Source organism: Branchiostoma lanceolatum, chromosome 5, assembly GCF_035083965.1.
Source record: "Branchiostoma lanceolatum isolate klBraLanc5 chromosome 5, klBraLanc5.hap2, whole genome shotgun sequence".
In the NCBI taxonomy this organism is placed as follows: domain Eukaryota; kingdom Metazoa; phylum Chordata; class Leptocardii; order Amphioxiformes; family Branchiostomatidae; genus Branchiostoma; species Branchiostoma lanceolatum.
This window is the reverse complement of record NC_089726.1, coordinates 20,631,361-20,654,705: the sequence shown is the minus strand read 5'-3', so window position 1 is coordinate 20,654,705 and position 23,345 is coordinate 20,631,361. Positions and strand designations below refer to the sequence as shown.

Genomic DNA, 23,345 nt, shown 5'->3' with positions numbered 1-23,345 from the left:
ATAACATGTACACACTCAGATGTACACACACACACCCACCCACCCGTGCGAGCGAGCGCCTACACATATAAAGGTACATACACAAGTACGCACACAAATACATGCAGACTATACATAACAACATAAACGCATTTGCTGAGTAAGCTTCTCTTGTCTTATTATGATTCAAAAACGTTTTCTTATTGAAAATAAAACACGGAGTCATAATCGATAACGTAGGGTACTCTGTAATTGCTTCTGTGCCCAGATCAAAGTCTCCACCGGTGATTTTATCATTCGCGATGGTTTTTTTAAGTGTTTACAGACAATAGCACAGAGCTATGTGGGGACGGGATCGCCCCGTCTGATGTTCTTTGATGGCGTTTAATGATAAAACTTAAAAGGTGTTGTTGCTGACGTGGAAGAGTCCAGAATCCCGCCACATACCGGTTCCTACTGGACACTCCCGCACATTCTATCGGGGTCTCTCGTCTCAGACGGACCACACTTTGGAGAGAAGACAGAGCGGACCGTGGTTCGGAGAAGACTCTACTGTGAACCGTCTCCTACTATTGCCAGAGTGCATCAAGCGGTAAGTCATGTTTACTAAAAGGTATTTTGCAACTTACATCTTTCGTATTTCGTATGTCACTCCTGTCGATTTTCTCTAGCCCAAGTGCTGTAGCGTACAATGAGTTGTGTGTAGATATCGATGGATCACAAATGGTCAACAGTTTTAAGTTTTAACGCAGTCCAATTAATATATAACAGGCTATGTTTTATTTCGGTTTTATCATGACTTGCAGACAGAGTGTTATACATATCGAGGATTCTTCGACTACCTCAAAATCAAACCTTTTGACGACAAACAGGGCAAGGATCTGTTCGTAAGATCACATTATGGATGACATACATGTATAAAGCGCTAGCACTGATGTTTCGCCTGATTTGAAAAAAAAATTCTAACCCAGAAATGGTCAACACCACAAGAAAATATCGAAAAATATGAAGTATGTTAATCTTAAAGGCACCCAGAGCATTTTATGAGACTTGAAACATGACTAACAAAACTCCAATTTCTAGTCATTTCTACACATAGTAAGTTTCAATAACACTATACCATTACATATCGACATTATAGGAGCAAAGATACCATATCGTTGTGTGGTGGGAACTGATAGAAAATCCAAGCCCTAATGGACTGACTCTGACTGTCCATCACATTTATGGGTTCGACCAATGAGAGAGTCACTGCATGTCCGTCAAATATTTGCATTTTTATGTTTTAATTTTGCATTTCTACGTTTTGACGGAGGTGGGCGGGGCTATGGTATCGGTCTATTTGCACTAGGGGCGTGAAACTAAAAGATCACCATGTAGCTTATTTTTGTGCCGCTTTTGAGCACTTTTGATAAGAAATCCGCACGCAAATGTGGCATTAAATGTCAATGTCATAAATATTACAGCAACGGGAATATTTCCAGTTTTAAAGCCTCATAAAATGCTCTGGATGCCTTTAATCTTACTAGTGGAAGTGACGCTGGTTAGAATGCCATGATGACGTGTGTTTAGAGGTGAATCTAGTTCAGTTGGTGTGACAGTCAGATACCAGGCTACCACTGACTCTAGTGTCATTTTATATACTTTTTGAAGACAGGACAAAAAGGCTGTGATACCGTTGTTTGTCACTTCAATTCTTATTACAATGTTTATGCTGTCTATTTTACAATATACACATCCTGTTTTTAGCGAGCTTGTTTTTCTTGCCCTCTTGCATTATAGTTTGGTCTACAGGAAAAGTCATGAATGAAATTTAGTTCCTTACGTAGACTCAAACAGATATAACATAAAGGAGTTCTAAACTCCAGAGGGAGGAGTTATTTTTCAAATGGATGGTAATTTTAGGAAGTAGAAATGAATATTTTTTTACAGTATACGATAAAGTACCCACTAGTCCGTGCGCATCCAAAAGCATTCAGTATTCTACCAAATTCCCCAGGTGACCCTCAGCCTATGTATTTTTTACAATGTGCTTGATAATGCCTGACAAAATTAGATTACAAAAAGAATGTCAGGGTGGTTAAGAAAAACTCGTCTTGTTATATGTTCTTTTATATCTTATTAACAATTTGCCATCTTATTGTGCTTAACCACCCTCATTTACGCCGAAAATATCCACGTTTAAAAATTTATGTTCACGCATAGGGAATACACTGGTAGGGTCTGCAGGGGTTTAGAGAGTATCATATTGTTAAAAAAAAAAAACACCTTGTGTAATTCACCACAAGCAGAATTCTGTACAAAATCGGCTGATTATGTATTGATTGATACATAACCTAGTGGAAAATAACACCGCCTTCTGGAGTTTAGGAATATCGATTATACCGGTGGATTATTTCATATTTCAGGCATGTTTCTCATAAATATATATATAAGAATAAAAACCAATAGTGGTGTATCCGATACATTTGGAACAAACAAGGCTGAGTTCAGCATTGTGCAACTTATTTGTCATTGACACATCTTTAGAGTATGACCATTCTTGTTGTCAGTCTCTTGTTGGTGTATAAAAAAAAGCAACTTTATGCTTTGATGGAGTAAATCTTTTAGAAATTTCTTACAATTCTTCAAATCTTAGAGGATAAAAGTAAATCTTCAAAGACATCATTATTTCAAGAAAGTGAAGTGGTGTGTATGTCAAATTTCAAGCGACATTCATTTAACTTGAAGAAGTAAAACGCCTGCACACGACTTTGAATGTTTCAAACGGAATACGCCATTTTTCATCACCTCTGAAAGTGTCGTCATGTGACCTGGAAGTCAAAGGTCACACATGTCACGTGACACGAGGCTGTTGTAAGGCACAGGTTGCTAATAGACGCATGCGCATAGGGTCCAGTTTTATTTTAGCCTAAAGACTTGCAGAAGCCCTTTTCTTGGAAAACGTAGTATGGATCTTAGATTGATGAAATATAGAAAGGGGCAAGGCAGGTGGCCTTGGAAAGGGAAAGAAAAGGGAAAGGGATCTCGAACCAGTTTAGCTCAAATGAACTCAATGAACAGATGAGCTACTCTTCCACTGGTCGTGACAGAGAAGACAGACGATATGTACAGTATTTACAGGTTCATTGTACCGGGGAAATTCCCCTAGCTCTTTTCGACAAGCACAATGAACAGTGGACCACGGCTTAACGTCCCGTCCTAAGGACTGCGATCTTTAACGGTAGCGTGCATGTCGGGTGAGCGACACAGCCGGGATCGAACCCGGGGCTTCTAGTTCCAGAGGCAAGATCGCTAACCACTGGACTACGCACGCTACGCCTTGGACGCGGTTTAAAGGTCCTAATCTGCAGAAGGGGTTGCTATTTTCCAATGAATAATGTATTAATGTATGCTGAACTTTGTTTGTAGTGTTTTGAATTCTGTTCGTGGTGTTTTGTAAAGCAATACGATAATCAATAGCCCCGTGCAGACCCTGCCCATGTATTCCCTTTACGGATAGACACTTTCTCATTGAGAATATTTTCCACATAAATACAGGGCGATAAGCACACTGACAAGGCCAATCGTTGATAAGATATATATATATATGGAACCAATTACCAGTTATAACCAGATCCCTTAGAATGTGCCCTAACGTCTCCATTGTAATCTTTAAGAAGTCCATCCTCAGTCACTACCGCCACCTTCTATGCGATAAATTTGATCCCGAAAACTTATACAGCTGGTACACACCCTGTTCGTAGACCCTGACTTGATATTTATTATCATTTTCATATCATCTGTACTATTTGTGTTATCTTTATTTCTATTTATGTCACAATTGTTCTCAGTATTTTTTTTAACATTGATTTATTCAATAATGGTCACTTTTTTATCGTTTATCCTTGTGTAATTATTATTTGTTTCTCTCGTATATATTCACCATGCTTTTATGTTGGACAGGGGTCTAGGGAAAGAACTTATATAGTTCTGTTACCTCTGTCCAGTTACCTCTGTAAAGAAGTTTTAATAAATTAAAAAAAAGATATTAAAGATCATACAACAAGATCAGTGTTTCTTATCGCCCCGAAATCAAAGTTAAACTTTGTAACCTACCTTCTTTCTGTCCTTGCTAGATACATTGTACATTGCCATAAGCTGAGATCAAATGATTCAATATATAAGAGAGTACCTCTGGAGTTTGGTAGAATATATTGAATACTGAATACGTTTTGATGTGGCGGAATCTGTGGGTACTTTATTGTATACTGTGAATTAGTATGCATAATTACTTCTTAAAACTATCCTTCACTGAAAAATAACACCCCCTTCTGGAGTTTAGGCCTCCTTTAAGGATGGAGACCTTTAGTCTGCGACATGTAGTCTACCTTATAACGCATGAGCCCCTTTGTTCTTGCGCAGACTCCGACACAACAACTCAGCATGCTGGGGAAACTGCTGCTAATCACCGCCGTGGTGCTCGCCGCCATTCATGGATCCAGCGCACAAGGTACGTACTGACAGACACTTGCTGTGGCAGCTCCACACATACAACTAAATGAAGGCACAAACAATCTATCTGTTTGTTTATTTATCTATCTATCTATCCATCTATCTATCTATCCATCTATCTATCTATCTATCTATATAGCTATCGTTTTATTTATTTATTTATTTATGTAATTTTCTATGTATGTTTGTATTTATTCATTCATTTATTTATTTTTCTATTTATTTAGCCATTCATTCATTCATTCATCTATTTATTTATCTATCTATCTATTTTTTATTTATCTATGTAATTTTCTATGTATGTTTGTATTCATTTATTTATTTTTCTATTTATTCATTTTCTATTTATTCATTTATTTATCAATTCATCTATTTATCTATTTATTTAGCCATTCATTCATCTATTTATCTATCTATCTATCTATCTTTCTATCTAGTCATCTATCTATCTATCTATCTTTATATCTATTCATCTATCCATCCATATTTCTATCTATCTATCTGTCCATTTATCTATTTATTTATTTATTCATCTATCTATTTATTTATCTATTTATTTATTCTTTTTTTTTTGCAGTGGAGCTGCTTCGAGTGTGCGAGTACCAAACCATGTCCATCTATTGTCCTGCCGGGCAGCAGATCGACATCGTGTCGGCGCTATACGGGCGGACCTCCGACCAGTTCTGCAACTTCGCCGCCGGCTACAGCACCGACTGCCGTAGCACCAGCAGCCTGGCCGCGATGAGGACCAGGTGCCAGGGGCAGCCCAGCTGCTCCGTGCCGGTCTCCAACAGCGTCTTCGGGGATCCTTGTGACGGTACCTTCAAGTACCTGGAGGTCGAGTTCACCTGCACAGGAGAAGAAGATGCACGGGATGCGACTAACGGTAAAGCTGGCGTCACAATTCATACGAGCGTCGGCCAAATTGGTAGATCGCCCGACGCTCGAGCGTTGACCTTATATTCCAATGAAAATCTCGGGCGATATCCGTCGAACACTAACAACTAAAAATCCTCCATGACATGGTACCATCTCTTGGACATGGACAAAATAAGTATCGACTAAGCTGATAAAAGGCAGATATTTGGATCAACTTTTATTTCTAAAAATCGCCCGAAGCCCGCGTAATCGACAGGACGTCGACCGTACTGCGGCCGAAAATGCACAATTGAAGCTCGCCAATACGTCGGCCGAGCTGAATTTTTTATTTGTGACGGGGGCTTAAAGGGGGAAATTCACAATTTTGAGAAATCATGGCTGTTAACATGGTAACTCGTCGTAAATCCTGAGGAGAGCGTCATTCGTAAATGCAAGAAAGTTTCTAGCTACCGTAGAAAATGCAAGAAAACTATTTTGATCTTCTTCTACATATAAGGGCTATATAATGTTTTAGCAAACAATTCAGTACATTGGAGACAATGGTTTAGTCTTGGAGAGACCAACTCCTTTCCCGTGGCGGGTCCAAGCTGTTTTTAGAACATGATCAATGCAAAGGTTTAAAACTAAGACTGTACCAAAAATAAACCAATTTGCTCTGCCCGTAAAGGAGCAATTGATCGCTAAAGATGGTTCAGAACATATCAAGAGTAAGAAACAGAGGTCCGTAGAAGTCCACAATATGGTGCCTATAATCGACCCCGAGACATTTGACGAATGGCGAAGTGAAGGGCTTACCCCTAAGTTGAGTTGCGCAATCTTTGAACTCCTTTATAGTTCCTACTTAAACTCTTTGAAACCTTTCTTTTCCTTGAAAGTTTTTGCCCAATCTGGACACTTTTTTGGTTACAAGGACCAGGTTGGTTCTTAGCTTACACATTTCAGTTGAAAATTATTTAGTTCAGCAGTTTAGGTGGTGTAAGAACATATGTGAGTTGTTGGGTCATGCGGATGGGTATGGCCGGGAACTAGGTCAGAGATAGGGTCTGTTTACTTCAAAGTGGCGTTTCTGTGAGTTTGAGCTGTAGAACCCTCTGTTTTCTTTGCATGTTTATCAAGTATGCTCTTGTGCCATCCTGGTGGAGAAGAGTTTTTAAGATTGAAGGGCCTTACTGTAGTGGGTCTCATCATGGCCGGCAATGGGGGCAAGTAACATTGTTGTCATCCCTGAACTATTTTTGTTGTTCCAGCTTGTAAGGACCGAAGCACGGACACCCGGTACCGGTACCGCTGGGACCTGCCCAAGCTGACAGGAAACAGTTTCACGTTTCAAGTCCAGGCCAACAACGACGTCCACGTGGCGTTGTCGCCCCAGGCCCAGCACCAGTCCACCATGTACGAGATCGTCATCGGGGGCTGGGCGAACACGCAGTCGGTCATCCGGCGCACTCCGCAAGGCAAACACCACGCGACAACCTCTACACGTGGTGAGTGTATACACCTTATCTCCATACGGGGCTGGCTGGACCCTCTCTGGCTGACTGGACCTTCTCTGGCTAGCATATACGATTTTTGCGCCCCGTGTAGATCTGCTTGGGACCTCTCTGGCTGACTGGACCTTCTCTGGCTAGCATATACGATTTTCGCGCCCCGTGTAGATCTGCTTGGAGATTATATACACCTTGTTGATACGGAATGTGCCCTATGAGTATAGCTGTAGAAGTGAAACTAGATCGGTTGTTGCACTCAGGCAGATGCCAGTCTACAACCCTTGTGGTACTTTATGCACCTCTTGAATACATGAAAGAATTATTTGTTGGCTGTACACGTGACACCATTTTTTGCTACAATGTTTATTTTGTCTATGAAGAACCCAGTGTTTCTGATACTTGATACAGCGTTCTTGGCATCGTTGGCATCAATCCGTAGGGGGTTTCGCCAAGAACCGAGAGGTCCCGGGTTCGAAACAACTGGTATGCCTCGATCCTGTACTCTTCGGAAAGGCACTTTACACGGCTCTCCGCACTTCACACAGGTGTGATGGAGTACCTGACTTCGGTTGGGAAGGTCGTATTGTGGTTACCTTCTGGCACCGAATTGCAAATATGTATATGCTGTGTATTATGTTAGTGTAAACCCCGCAGCAATTCAGCACTGGCTGCCATTGCACGGGTAATTTCTTATCCATTAACCGATAAACCATCTTATAATCTTATTTCTTGCCTGTCCTACAGGAGTCGTCTCCCCGACAGAGTACAGATCCTTCTGGATAACCTGGTCCTCAGACGGAACCATTGGTGTGGGGAGGGGTGGTGAAGCTCAGCCGTTCATGCAGTGGACGGACCCGAACCCGCTCCCCATCCACTATGCGGGATACACCACCGGGTGGGGAAGTTCTGGACTGTGGAGGTTTTGTGAAGGTAACTTGGAACACTAATCAAATACGAGGCGTTTTCTACCTGATATGTGGTCAAATATCAAGGTGACAAGCAAGGAATCACTAAAAGGGCAACATTTTCAATCAAATACAGCGTGTTCCATTCAATATTTCCTCCCAGTTTTAATATGGTTTTGCGCTGGCGGTCAGAACAGAGACTTTTATAAGTAAAGTCTGATACTCAGAATGGCCTGATGAAAAATGATGATGAGATTTGATATACACAGCAGACTGGGCGAAATGTGTTCTCACCAAACTTGAGCCAAAGACTAGATGTAGAGAAAGATACAGCCAGCATCTCTCACTCTGCTTGTAACCATGTTGTATCCACACCTCTGCAGCCTGCTCCGCTGACATTGTTCTGACCCTCGACCTTTCCTGGAGCATCCCGCAGAACCAGTTCCAACTCGCCCGGGACTTCATGCTGGAGTTCATCGGATGCGCGGCTTTGCAAGGACATGGTATCTGGGTAAGGTTTTGATTTGGTCGAAATAGATGTGATTCTTTAATCTCACCATTCTTGTTCTAAGCCTCTTGTTATTGTATGTAAGAACATTGGTTACTTTATTTATGCTTTGATTGAGTAAACCTTTTGGACTTTCTTACAATCATTCCTGCATAGATGAAAACAATTCTCTAGGTTTCAAAAGCTGGAAATAAACCTTTAAAAGCCTCAATCTTCGTTTCCAAAAAGTGAGGCCATACATCAAGTAAATTGCAATTTTATCAAATATGAAGATTTAAGACTGGTACACACATCTATAAAACTTTCAATGCGCGGCTTTAAAAGGACATAATATCAGGGTGAGGCTTTGATTTGGTCTTAATTGATGTAATTCTTTAAACAACACAACAAATATAATTCCTCTCTCTAACTAGTTTTAACTGTAATCGTCATCACAACAAAATTAGACTTACCCATATTTTCGACTGAACAACACCTGTCTTTGTCACTGAATGAGCAATCCACCGCTGAGTCACGTTATGCAGATAAGACACGCGAATTGGTGAGCAGTGGATCATTAGTTGCAAAAAGTCTGTGGCGTCCCCCGTCTCTATTGAGGGATGGTTGCAATGCCCTGATGTAAATAGCTTAAATATAATTCCTGATAGCCATAGCCATAAAGCTGGCTATTAACATGCTCTTTTAGCCAGAAATATTTACAAACAAACAAGAATATAACAAAGGTAAACCATTCGCTTGAATCGTAATATTTTAGCCCTAATTTGAACTGGGGCAAATGAATCGACTCACCGCTATCAGATATATAGTGCAACACGAGTACGTGTCAGGTATGAGGAGACTGCAGTGAGCTTTTCCCGATGTGTCGAAACAACATCAGAACCCTTTCCTTCTTTCTCATCACGTGTTACACAGGTCGGAGTCATCCTCTACAACTGCTCACCCTGGACCTACTTTGACCTGGGCAAATATACTCTCAACAGCTCCGGGATGCGGGGAGCAATCCACTATATGATGTACGAGGGAGGCGAGACCCGACCTGGCGTCGCCATCCGGTATATGAAGGATACGGTATTACCACTATATTCTTCTTTTTTTTCACTAAACCAATCAAAGAGCAAAATGGGACCAAAGTTGATGCTGCACTTGCTGGGTTAAGCACATTACCACATGGTACAGAAGCTAATGCTGCACTTGCCGGGTTAACACAGCACCATAGAGTACAGAAGCTAATGATGTACTTGCTGGATTAAACACAGTACCACATGGTACAGACGCTAATGCTGCACTTGCTGGGTTAAACACAGTACCATATGGTACAGAAGCTAGTGCTGCACTTGCTGGGTTAAACACAGTACCACATGGTACAGACGCTAATGCTGCACTTGCTGGGTTAAACACAGTATCACATGGTACAGAAGCTAATGCTGCACTTGCTGGGTTAAACACAGTACCACATGGTACAGAAGCTAATGATGCACTTGCTGGGTTAAACACAGTACCACATGGTACAGAAGCTAATGCTGCACTTGCTGGGTTAAACACAGTACCACATGGTACAGACGCTAATGCTGCACTTGCTGGGTTAAACACAGTACCACATGGTACAGAAGCTAATGCTGCACTTGCTGGGTTAAACACAGTACCGAACGGTATAGAAGCTAATGATGCACTTGCCGGGTTAAACACAGTATCACATGGTACAGAAGCTAATGCTGCACTTGCTGGGTTAGACACAGTACCACATGGTACAGAAGCTAATACTGCACTTGCTGGGTTAAACACAGTACCACATGGTACAGAAGCTAATACTGCACTTGCCGGGTTAAACAAAGTACCATATAGTACAGAAATTAATGCTGCACTTGCTGGGTTAAATACAGTACCACAAGGTACAGAAGCTAATGCTGCACTTGCCGGGTTAAACACAGTGCCACATGGTACAGAAGCTAATGCTGCACTTGCTGGGTTAAACACAGTACCACATGGTACAGAAGCTAATGCTGCACTTGCTGGGTTAAACACAGTACCACATGGTACAGAAGCTAATGCTGCTCTTGCTGGGTTAAACACAGTACCACATGGTACAGAAGCTAATAATGAATTTGCTGGGTTAAACACAGTACCACATGGTACAAAAGCTAATGATGCACTTGCTGGGTTAAACACAATACCACATGGTACAGAAGCTAAGGCTGCACTTGCCGGGGTAAACACAGTACCATATGGTACAGAAACTAATGCTGCAGTTGCTGGGTTAAACACAGTGCCACATAGTACAGAAGCTATTCGTACTGCACTTGCTGGGTTAAACACAGTACCACATGGTACAGAAGCTAATACTGCACTTGCCGGGTTAAACACAGTACCACATGGTGCAGAAGCTAATGATGCACTTGCCGGGTTAAACACAGTACCACATGGTACAGAAGCTAATGCTGCACTTGCTGGGTTAAACACAGTACCACATGGTATAGAAGCTAATGATGCACTTGCCGGGTTCAACACAGTACCACATGGTACAGAAGCTAATGATGAACTTGCTGGGTTAAACACAGTACCATATAGTACAGAAGCTAATGATGCACTTGCTGGGTTAAACACAGTACCACATGGTACAGAAGCTAATGCTGCACTTGCTGGGTTAAACACAGTACCACATGGTACAGAAGCTAATGCTGCACTTGCTGGGTTAAACACAGTACCACATGGTACAGAAGCTAATGCTGCACTTGCTGGGTTAAACACAGTACCACATGGTACAGAAGCTAATGCTGCACTTGCTGGGTTAAACACAGTACCACATGGTACAGAAGCTAATGATGCACTTGCTGGGTTAAACACAGTACCACATGGTACAGAAGCTAATGATGCACTTGCCGGGTTAAACATAGTACCATTAGTACAGAAGCTAATGATGCACTTGCCGGGTTAAACACAGTACCATATAGTACAGAAGCTAATGCTGCACTTGCTGGGTTAAACACAGTACCACATGGTACAGAAGCTAATGCTGCACTTGCCGGGTTAAACACAGTACCACATGGTACAGAAGCTAATGATGAACTTGCTGGGTTAAACACAGTACCATATATTACAGAAGCTAATGATGCACTTGCCGAGTTAAATACAGTACCACATGGTACAGAAGCTAATGATGAACTTGCTTGGTTAAACACAGTACCATATAGTACAGAAGCTAATGATGCACTTGCTGGGTTAAACACAGTACCACAAGGTACAGAAGCTAATGCTGCACTTGCTGGGTTAAACACAGTACCACATGGTACAGAAGCTAATGATGCACTTGCTGGGTTAAACACAGTACCACATGGTACAGAAGCTAATGATGCACTTGCCGGGTTAAACATAGTACCATTAGTACAGAAGCTAATGATGCACTTGCCGGGTTAACAACAGTACCATATAGTACAGAAGCTAATGAAGCACTTGCCGGGTTAAACACAGTACCATATAGTACAGAAGCTAATGATGCACTTGCTGGGTTAAACACAGTACCACATGGTGCAGAAGCTAATGATGCACTTGCCGGGTTAAACACAGTACCACATGGTACAGAAGCTAATGCTGCACTTGCCGGGTTAAACACAGTACCACATGGTACAGAAGCTAATGCTGCACTTGCTAGGTTAAACACAGTACCACATGGTACAGAAGCTAATGCTGCACTTGCTGGGTTAAACACAGTACCACATGGTACAGAAGCTAATGCTGCACTTGCTGGGTTAAACACAGTACCGAACGGTATAGAAGCTAATGATGCACTTGCCGGGTTAAACACAGTATCACATGGTACAGAAGCTAATGCTGCACTTGCTGGGTTAGACACAGTACCACATGGTACAGAAGCTAATACTGCACTTGCTGGGTTAAACACAGTACCACATGGTACAGAAGCTAATACTGCACTTGCCGGGTTAAACAAAGTACCATATAGTACAGAAATTAATGCTGCACTTGCTGGGTTAAATACAGTACCACAAGGTACAGAAGCTAATGCTGCACTTGCCGGGTTAAACACAGTACCACATGGTACAGAAGCTAATGCTGCACTTGCTGGGTTAAACACAGTACCACATGGTACAGAAGCTAATAATGAATTTGCTGGGTTAAACACAGTACCACATGGTACAAAAGCTAATGATGCACTTGCTGGGTTAAACACAATACCACATGGTACAGAAGCTAAGGCTGCACTTGCCGGGGTAAACACAGTACCATATGGTACAGAAACTAATGCTGCAGTTGCTGGGTTAAACACAGTGCCACATAGTACAGAAGCTATTCGTACTGCACTTGCTGGGTTAAACACAGTACCACATGGTACAGAAGCTAATGCTGCACTTGCCGGGTTAAACACAGTACCACATGGTGCAGAAGCTAATGATGCACTTGCCGGGTTAAACACAGTACCACATGGTACAGAAGCTAATGCTGCACTTGCTGGGTTAAACACAGTACCACATGGTATAGAAGCTAATGATGCACTTGCCGGGTTAAACACAGTACCACATGGTAGAGAAGCTAATGATGAACTTGCTGGGTTAAACACAGTACCATATAGTACAGAAGCTAATGATGCACTTGCTGGGTTAAACACAGTACCACATGGTACAGAAGCTAATGCTGCACTTGCTGGGTTAAACACAGTACCACATGGTACAGAAGCTAATGCTGCACTTGCTGGGTTAAACACAGTACCACATGGTACAGAAGCTAATGCTGCACTTGCTGGGTTAAACACAGTACCACATGGTACAGAAGCTAATGCTGCACTTGCTGGGTTAAACACAGTACCACATGGTACAGAAGCTAATGAAGCACTTGCTGGGTTAAACACAGTACCACATGGTACAGAAGCTAATGATGCACTTGCCGGGTTAAACATAGTACCATTAGTACAGAAGCTAATGATGCACTTGCCGGGTTAAACACAGTACCATATAGTACAGAAGCTAATGCTGCACTTGCTGGGTTAAACACAGTACCACATGGTACAGAAGCTAATGCTGCACTTGCCGGGTTAAACACAGTACCACATGGTACAGAAGCTAATGATGAACTTGCTGGGTTAAACACAGTACCATATATTACAGAAGCTAATGATGCCCTTGCCGAGTTAAATACAGTACCACATGGTACAGAAGCTAATGATGAACTTGCTTGGTTAAACACAGTACCATATAGTACAGAAGCTAATGATGCACTTGCTGGGTTAAACACAGTACCACATGGTACAGAATCTAATGCTGCACTTGCTGGGTTAAACACAGTACCACATGGTACAGAAGCTAATGATGCACTTGCTGGGTTAAACACAGTACCACATGGTACAGAAGCTAATGATGCACTTGCCGGGTTAAACATAGTACCATTAGTACAGAAGCTGATGATGCACTTGCCGGGTTAAACACAGTACCATATAGTACAGAAGCTAATGAAGCACTTGCCGGGTTAAACACAGTACCATATAGTACAGAAGCTAATGATGCACTTGCTGGGTTAAACACAGTACCACATGGTGCAGAAGCTAATGATGCACTTGCCGGGTTAAACACAGTACCACATGGTACAGAAGCTAATGCTGCACTTGCCGGGTTAAACACAGTACCACATGGTACAGAAGCTAATACTGCACTTGCCGGGTTAAACACAGTACCACATGGTACAGAAGCTAATGATGAACTTGCTGGGTTAAACACAGTACCATATAGTACAGAAGCTAATGATGCACTTGCCGAGTTAAATACAGTACCACATGGTACAGAAGCTAATGATGAACTTGCTGGGTTAAAAACAGTACCATATAGTACAGAAGCTAATGCTGCACTTGCTGGGTTAAACACAGTACCACATGGTACAGAAGCTAATGCTGCACTTGCTCGGTTAAACACAGTACCACATGGTACAGAAGCTAATGATGCACTTGCTGGGTTAAACACAGTACCACATGGTACTGAAGCTAATGATGCACTTGCCGGGTTAAACATAGTACCATATAGTACAGAAGCTAATGATGCACTTGCCGGGTTAAACACAGTACCATATAGTACAGAAGCTAATGATGCACTTGCCGGGTTAAACACAGTACCACATGGTACAGAAGCTAATGATGCACTTGCCGGGTTAAACATAGTACCATATAGTACAGAAGCTAATGATGCACTTGCCGGGTTAAACACAGTACCATATAGTACAGAAGCTAATGCTGCACTTGCCGGGTTAAACACAGTACCATATAGTACAGAAGCTAATTATGCACTTGCTGGGTTAAACACAGTACCACATGGTACAGAAGCTAATGCTGCACTTGCCGGGTTAAACACAGTACCATATAGTACAGAAACTAATGCTGCACTTGCTGGGTTAAACACAGTACCACATGGTACAGAAGCTAATGCTGCACTTGTCGGGTTAAACACAGTACCACATGGTACAGAAGCTAATGCTGCACTTGTCGGGTTAAACACAGTACCACATGGTACAGAAGCTAATGCTGCACTTGCCGGGTTAAACACAGTACCACATGGAACAGAAGCTAATGCTGCAGTTGCTGGGTTTAACACAGTACCACATGGTACAGAAGCTAATGCTGCACTTGCTGGGTTTAACACAGTACCACATGGTACAGAAGCTAATGCTGCACTTGCTGGGTTAAACACAGTACCACATGGTACAGAAGCTAATGTTGCACTTACTGGGTTGAACACAGTACCACATGGTACAGAAGCTAATGCTGCACTTGCCGGGTTAAACACAGTACCATATAGTACAGAAGCTAATGATGCACTTACTGGGTTAAACACAGTACCACATGGTACAGAAGCTAATGATGAACTTGCTGGGTTAAACACAGTACCATATATTACAGAAGCTAATGATGCACTTGCCGAGTTAAATACAGTACCACATGGTACAGAAGCTAATGATGAACTTGCTTGGTTAAACACAGTACCATATAGTACAGAAGCTAATGATGCACTTGCTGGGTTAAACACAGTACCACATGGTACAGAAGCTAATGCTGCACTTGCTGGGTTAAACACAGTACCACATGGTACAGAAGCTAATGCTGCACTTGCCGGGTTAAACACAGTACCACATGGTACAGAAGCTAATGCTGCACTTGCTAGGTTAAACACAGTACCACATGGTACAGAAGCTAATGCTGCACTTGCTGGGTTAAACACAGTACCACATGGTACAGAAGCTAATGCTGCACTTGCTGGGTTAAACACAGTACCGAACGGTATAGAAGCTAATGATGCACTTGCCGGGTTAAACACAGTATCACATGGTACAGAAGCTAATGCTGCACTTGCTGGGTTAGACACAGTACCACATGGTACAGAAGCTAATACTGCACTTGCTGGGTTAAACACAGTACCACATGGTACAGAAGCTAATACTGCACTTGCCGGGTTAAACAAAGTACCATATAGTACAGAAATTAATGCTGCACTTGCTGGGTTAAATACAGTACCACAAGGTACAGAAGCTAATGCTGCACTTGCCGGGTTAAACACAGTACCACATGGTACAGAAGCTAATGCTGCACTTGCTGGGTTAAACACAGTACCACATGGTACAGAAGCTAATGCTGCACTTGCTGGGTTAAACACAGAACCACATGGTACAGAAGCTAATGCTGCTCTTGCTGGGTTAAACACAGTACCACATGGTACAGAAGCTAATAATGAATTTGCTGGGTTAAACACAGTACCACATGGTACAAAAGCTAATGATGCACTTGCTGGGTTAAACACAATACCACATGGTACAGAAGCTAAGGCTGCACTTGCCGGGGTAAACACAGTACCATATGGTACAGAAACTAATGCTGCAGTTGCTGGGTTAAACACAGTGCCACATAGTACAGAAGCTATTCGTACTGCACTTGCTGGGTTAAACACAGTACCACATGGTACAGAAGCTAATGCTGCACTTGCCGGGTTAAACACAGTACCACATGGTGCAGAAGCTAATGATGCACTTGCCGGGTTAAACACAGTACCACATGGTACAGAAGCTAATGCTGCACTTGCTGGGTTAAACACAGTACCACATGGTATAGAAGCTAATGATGCACTTGCCGGGTTCAACACAGTACCACATGGTACAGAAGCTAATGATGAACTTGCTGGGTTAAACACAGTACCATATAGTACAGAAGCTAATGATGCACTTGCCGAGTTAAATACAGTACCACATGGTACAGAAGCTAATGATGAACTTGCTGGGTTAAACACAGTACCACATGGTACAGAAGCTAATGCTGCACTTGCTGGGTTAAACACAGTACCACATGGTACAGAAGCTAATGCTGCACTTGCTGGGTTAAACACAGTACCACATGGTACAGAAGCTAATGCTGCACTTGCTGGGTTAAACACAGTACCACATGGTACAGAAGCTAATGCTGCACTTGCCGGGTTAAACACAGTACCACATGGTGCAGAAGCTAATGATGCACTTGCCGGGTTAAACACAGTACCACATGGTACAGAAGCTAATGCTGCACTTGCCGGGTTAAACACAGTACCACATGGTACAGAAGCTAATACTGCACTTGCCGGGTTAAACACAGTACCACATGGTACAGAAGCTAATGATGAACTTGCTGGGTTAAACACAGTACCATATAGTACAGAAGCTAATGATGCACTTGCCGAGTTAAATACAGTACCACATGGTACAGAAGCTAATGATGAACTTGCTGGGTTAAAAACAGTACCATATAGTACAGAAGCTAATGCTGCACTTGCTGGGTTAAACACAGTACCACATGGTACAGAAGCTAATGCTGCACTTGCTCGGTTAAACACAGTACCACAATGTACAGAAGCTAATGATGCACTTGCTGGGTTAAACACAGTACCACATGGTACAGAAGCTAATGATGCACTTGCCGGGTTAAACATAGTACCATATAGTACAGAAGCTAATGATGCACTTGCCGGGTTAAACACAGTACCATATAGTACAGAAGCTAATGATGCACTTGCCGGGTTAAACACAGTACCACATGGTACAGAAGCTAATGATGCACTTGCCGGGTTAAACATAGTACCATATAGTACAGAAGCTAATGATGCACTTGCCGGGTTAAACACAGTACCATATAGTACAGAAGCTAATGCTGCACTTGCCGGGTTAAACACAGTACCATATAGTACAGAAGCTAATTATGCACTTGCTGGGTTAAACACAGTACCACATGGTACAGAAGCTAATGCTGCACTTGCCGGGTTAAACACAGTACCATATAGTACAGAAACTAATGCTGCACTTGCTGGGTTAAACACAGTACCACATGGTACAGAAGCTAATGCTGCACTTGTCGGGTTAAACACAGTACCACATGGTACAGAAGCTAATGCTGCACTTGCTGGGTTAAACACAGTACCACATGGTACAGAAGCTAATGCTGCACTTGCCGGGTTAAACACAGTACCACATGGAACAGAAGCTAATGCTGCACTTGCTGGGTTAAACACAGTACCACATGGTACAGAAGCTAATGCTGCACTTGCTGGGTTTAACACAGTACCACATGGTACAGACGCTAATGCTGCACTTGCTGGGTTAAACACAGTACCACATGGTACAGAAGCTAATGTTGCACTTACTGGGTTGAACACAGTACCACATGGTACAGAAGCTAATGCTGCACTTGCCGGGTTAAACACAGTACCATATAGTACAGAAGCTAATGATGCACTTACTGGGTTAAACACAGTACCACATGGTACAGAAGCTAATGCTGCACTTGCTCGGTTAAACACAGTACCACATGGTACAGAAGCTAATGCTGCACTTGCTGGGTTAAACACAGTACCACATGGTACAGAAGCTAATGCTGCACTTGCTGGGTTAAACACAGTACCGAACGGTATAGAAGCTAATGATGCACTTGCCGGGTTAAACACAGTATCACATGGTACAGAAGCTAATGATGCACTTGCTGGGTTAAACACAATACCACATGGTACAGAAGCTAAGGCTGCACTTGCCGGGGTAAACACAGTACCATATGGTACAGAAACTAATGCTGCAGTTGCTGGGTTAAACACAGTGCCACATAGTACAGAAGCTATTCGTACTGCACTTGCTGGGTTAAACACAGTACCACATGGTACAGAAGCTAATGCTGCACTTGCCGGGTTAAACACAGTACCACATGGTGCAGAAGCTAATGATGCACTTGCCGGGTTAAACACAGTACCACATGGTACAGAAGCTAATGCTGCACTTGCTGGGTTAAACACAGTACCACATGGTATAGAAGCTAATGATGCACTTGCCGGGTTCAACACAGTACCACATGGTACAGAAGCTAATGATGAACTTGCTGGGTTAAACACAGTACCATATAGTACAGAAGCTAATGATGCACTTGCCGAGTTAAATACAGTACCACATGGTACAGAAGCTAATGATGAACTTGCTGGGTTAAACACAGTACCACATGGTACAGAAGCTAATGCTGCACTTGCTGGGTTAAACACAGTACCACATGGTACAGAAGCTAATGCTGCACTTGCTGGGTTAAACACAGTACCACATGGTACAGAAGCTAATGCTGCACTTGCTGGGTTAAACACAGTACCACATGGTACAGAAGCTAATGCTGCACTTGCCGGGTTAAACACAGTACCACATGGTGCAGAAGCTAATGATGCACTTGCCGGGTTAAACACAGTACCACATGGTACAGAAGCTAATGCTGCACTTGCCGGGTTAAACACAGTACCACATGGTACAGAAGCTAATACTGCACTTGCCGGGTTAAACACAGTACCACATGGTACAGAAGCTAATGATGAACTTGCTGGGTTAAACACAGTACCATATAGTACAGAAGCTAATGATGCACTTGCCGAGTTAAATACAGTACTACATGGTACAGAAGCTAATGATGAACTTGCTGGGTTAAAAACAGTACCATATAGTACAGAAGCTAATGCTGCACTTGCTGGGTTAAACACAGTACCACATGGTACAGAAGCTAATGCTGCACTTGCTCGGTTAAACACAGTACCACAATGTACAGAAGCTAATGATGCACTTGCCGGGTTAAACACAGTACCATATAGTACAGAAGCTAATGCTGCACTTGCCGGGTTAAACACAGTACCATATAGTACAGAAGCTAATTATGCACTTGCTGGGTTAAACACAGTACCACATGGTACAGAAGCTAATGCTGCACTTGCCGGGTTAAACACAGTACCATATAGTACAGAAACTAATGCTGCACTTGCTGGGTTAAACACAGTACCACATGGTACAGAAGCTAATGCTGCACTTGTCGGGTTAAACACAGTACCACATGGTACAGAAGCTAATGCTGCACTTGTCGGGTTAAACACAGTACCACATGGTACAGAAGCTAATGCTGCACTTGCCGGGTTAAACACAGTACCACATGGAACAGAAGCTAATGCTGCAGTTGCTGGGTTAAACACAGTACCACATGGTACAGAAGCTAATGCTGCACTTGCTGGGTTTAACACAGTACCACATGGTACAGAAGCTAATGCTGCACTTGCTGGGTTAAACACAGTACCACATGGTACAGAAGCTAATGTTGCACTTACTGGGTTGAACACAGTACCACATGGTACAGAAGCTAATGCTGCACTTGCCGGGTTAAACACAGTACCATATAGTACAGAAGCTAATGATGCACTTACTGGGTTAAACACAGTACCACATGGTACAGAAGCTAATGCTGCACTTGCCGGGTTAAACACAGTACCACATGGTACAGAAGCTATTGCTACACTTGTTGGGATGGATGGATGAAACTTCGGAATGTTTAATCTTCTCATTGTTGTGTTTTTACGTTTTTCTAGTCAAAGTTCCGAGACGGGGTACGGGTACCCAGGGCGGCGGTCATCTTTACAGACGGACAGGTACGGAGACATGTTTTCACCTAAGCCAGGTTTTCACCTGCATCAAGGTATTCTAAAATGTCCCAGGTCCTTTAACATGTGCCTGGTCCTTTCACATGTGCCTGGTCCTTTTACATGTGCCTGGTTCTTTTACATATGCCTGGTCCTTTAACATGTGCCTGGTCCTAATACCTGTTTCGGGTTTCTTACTTACGTTCTGCTTCTTACCCGTGTCAGAAAGTTTCCAGATGAAATGTAATTAATACATATTCTCGGTGCATGCTTACCGTTCTCCAGGCAAGTGATGATTACGCGTACGAAGCCGGGGAGGCGCGGGCGGCAGGGATTGATCTGTACGCCGTCGGTGTCGGGTTCCCGCCTCTTATAGACCAGGCTGGGCTGCAAATGATCACCGACTACAGCGACCGCGTGTTCGACACAACCCAAGCTTGCGTGGCCGCGCAGAAAATCTTGAACGATCTGTGTGGTGGGTAGCTGTAGCATTATTACAGCTAGAAACATTAATATACTTTATACATTATCAGAACTATAAAACAAGACATATGGGTTAAAAATGTGCCATCGAGTTAGTTTGTTTAGCTAACAATCGAGAGGTTTTAAAGTCCTAGGAAAAAAATCAATCATTATTTTCTTGTTAAGAAAGTCAGGAAATAAAACAGAGACAACCAAACATGACTCATCGACAAAGTTAATGATATGCTAAAACTCAAGGAAGCATGTCTTACAAAATTTCATTCAACTAATGCGTTACAAGTTACTATACGTCACTATAAAAAAAAACTTGCAGCTGATTTACAGAGAAATTTCTTTTATGTCTTCAGGGTAAAGACATCCGGACCGTGTGACCTGACCTGGCCTTAACTGGACACTGCACCAAGTATATAATCTCAGAGCAGGTCTTTGATTCTAACATTTTCTGTCTGCCCAGTTATATTATAAACATGACTGGCGCAGTTGGAAAATGTCCCCACATGTTCTTCCAACATCTGCTTAGAGACCAGACATTTGAATCTTTCAGTAAGTATATACACCCTAGAGAGCTGGTAGAACATCTCAACTTTGGCAATTTTAGAAGTTCTATAATTATAGGGGGATCCATGCAAAAGGATCCGTGACAATTTCAAAACTGCCTGCCCAGTCTGATTCACTTATGTTATTTCTTTTGCCCGCTACAGTAGTGGTTTATAGGAGGATGTTATTTTCTCGTGCTTTTTAGCTTAAAATTTCTAAAGAACCATTATCAATACTATGAATTAAAGGTCAAGAATACTTCACGTAAAGCGGTCATGAAAAACAATTAAACGCGCGTCTGTAAATTCAAAATGTTTTTCCAAGAGTTCTATGCAGAGAGACTTGGTCACGTGGGACTGAAGATGGTATAAAATAAGAGGTACAGAAAAAAATTACACAATCAAATTCTACTTTATTACTGTGAAAATTAGACGCTAAAAACTTGAGTTATTCTTTGCCTGTGATCTTCTCTGAGATCATTTATCCCCTTAAAGAATATAATCTTACATACGTTTAAGTGATGGCTGGCGCTATCTCGGAACATTAGGGACATCATCAATTCTAATCAAAACAAGAAAAGAACAAACGTTCCCTCTTCGGCGAAATAAAAACTATGAATGAAATTATACGACCTGAACTTTTTGGTGTCGACCCGAAACATTCATCTACAAATTGAAAAAAAATAGTTGCTCTGGGAAAGTTTGTAAATGCTGCTCTGAAGATTGAAACAAATTGACTTAATCTGCAAAGCAAGTTAGAAAGGATTACCAAATTCAATATTTTTCTCCTCGAGAGAGAGAGAATATTTTAATATCAACACTGAAAATCTTCTGACTCAAATTCTACCAAGTTATGTCTCTAATGCCCATTAAATCAAAGAAATATTATGCGTAGAAAATAAAACAAAAAGACCAAAAGTCCTTTAGGTCATTCAGCCGAAAGTTCCCTTTGTTTAAACACGTTTTAAGGATAAGGCTTGTAACTGGCACGAATGAAAAGTGCATGTCCAGTCTTATTCATCTATGTTTTTTTTTTGCTCGCTACTGTAGTGGTTTGTAGGAAGATGCTAAGTCCTCGTGCTTTTTAGCTTTCTCATTTAAAGAAGCCCTATCTATACTAAAGAAATAGTGATCAGAAGGTCAAGAACACTTTAAGTAAAGCGGCCGTCCAAAAATACGATCAAAAATTTGTCTGCACATCCAAAAGGTTTTCCCAAAAATTCCAACCAGCACGTGGTACTGAAGACGGTATGAGAAAAGAGTTATGGAAAAAATTAGTTTACAACAACCGAATTATACATTGTCACTGACGTTGAATATGAAAACTTGAGTTATTCTTTGCCTCCAGACTTATTAGAGATTAAATATGACCTTGAAGAATATAATCTAATAAACCTAAAAGAGCCGACTGGCACTATCTCGGTACTTCGGGGACATCAGAAATCCTAATTCAACCCAGAAAAGAAACACTTTTCCCTCTCTGACTAAATCAATACTATTAATGAAAATACTCAATCTGATCTTTTTGGTGTCGACCCTAAAAAATCATTTCTAAATTGACAAATACTTCCTCTGGTAAACTTAACATCCCTTAAAAAGGCCTGAAAGAGATAGCCTCCGTTGCAGACTCTGAAGCGGCTTTTTGGGGGGCTAAATAATACACTTTTTGCAGCCACCCCGTAACTATCAGCCATCCTGTAACCATCAGCCGCCTAGAGTCTGCGTTATTACGGCATGTCAAAGCGAAATTAAAATCACGTTAGGGCGATTAACGCAGAGGTGCGAATTTCCTGCCTATGGTAGACCGCACAATAAGAACAGTATACACGCACCTCCCCCAGTCAGTGTGCTGTCACGCTTGTGGCAAAATAGTTTGCTATTTCTACTGTTCCTAAAGACAAACTTCGATTATTAGAAGCAGTGTTTCCGCCAGACCGCGACTGAGATCTTGAGAGGCCGTCCACTTGGGGAGGGCCGTACCGCGAAAATTGATTGACCGTACCGCGAAAATTGATTGACCGTACCGCGAAAATTAATTGACTAGGAAAAGTACTAGTAACTGAATGTTGTGATCAGAAAAAACTTTGTTAATTTTTCAAAATCAATTTGTTACGAAGGTCGCTATAATACTGCTTCAATCGTCACAA

The 23,345-nt window shown here is 42.1% G+C and overlaps 1 protein-coding gene across 1 annotated transcript; it reads left to right on the top strand.

The window, feature by feature from the left end:
• Positions 1-316: 316 nt before the first annotated feature.
• On the top strand, positions 317-20,662 carry LOC136435949 (uncharacterized). Its single transcript, XM_066429659.1, has 9 exons — positions 317-571; positions 4,384-4,471; positions 5,051-5,359; positions 6,600-6,836; positions 7,584-7,769; positions 8,128-8,255; positions 9,165-9,320; positions 20,129-20,188; positions 20,465-20,662. Exons 2-9 carry the CDS (start codon positions 4,405-4,407, stop codon positions 20,660-20,662), a joined length of 1,341 nt encoding a protein of 446 aa, XP_066285756.1. The 5' UTR covers positions 317-571; positions 4,384-4,404.
• Positions 20,663-23,345: the final 2,683 nt, after the last annotated feature.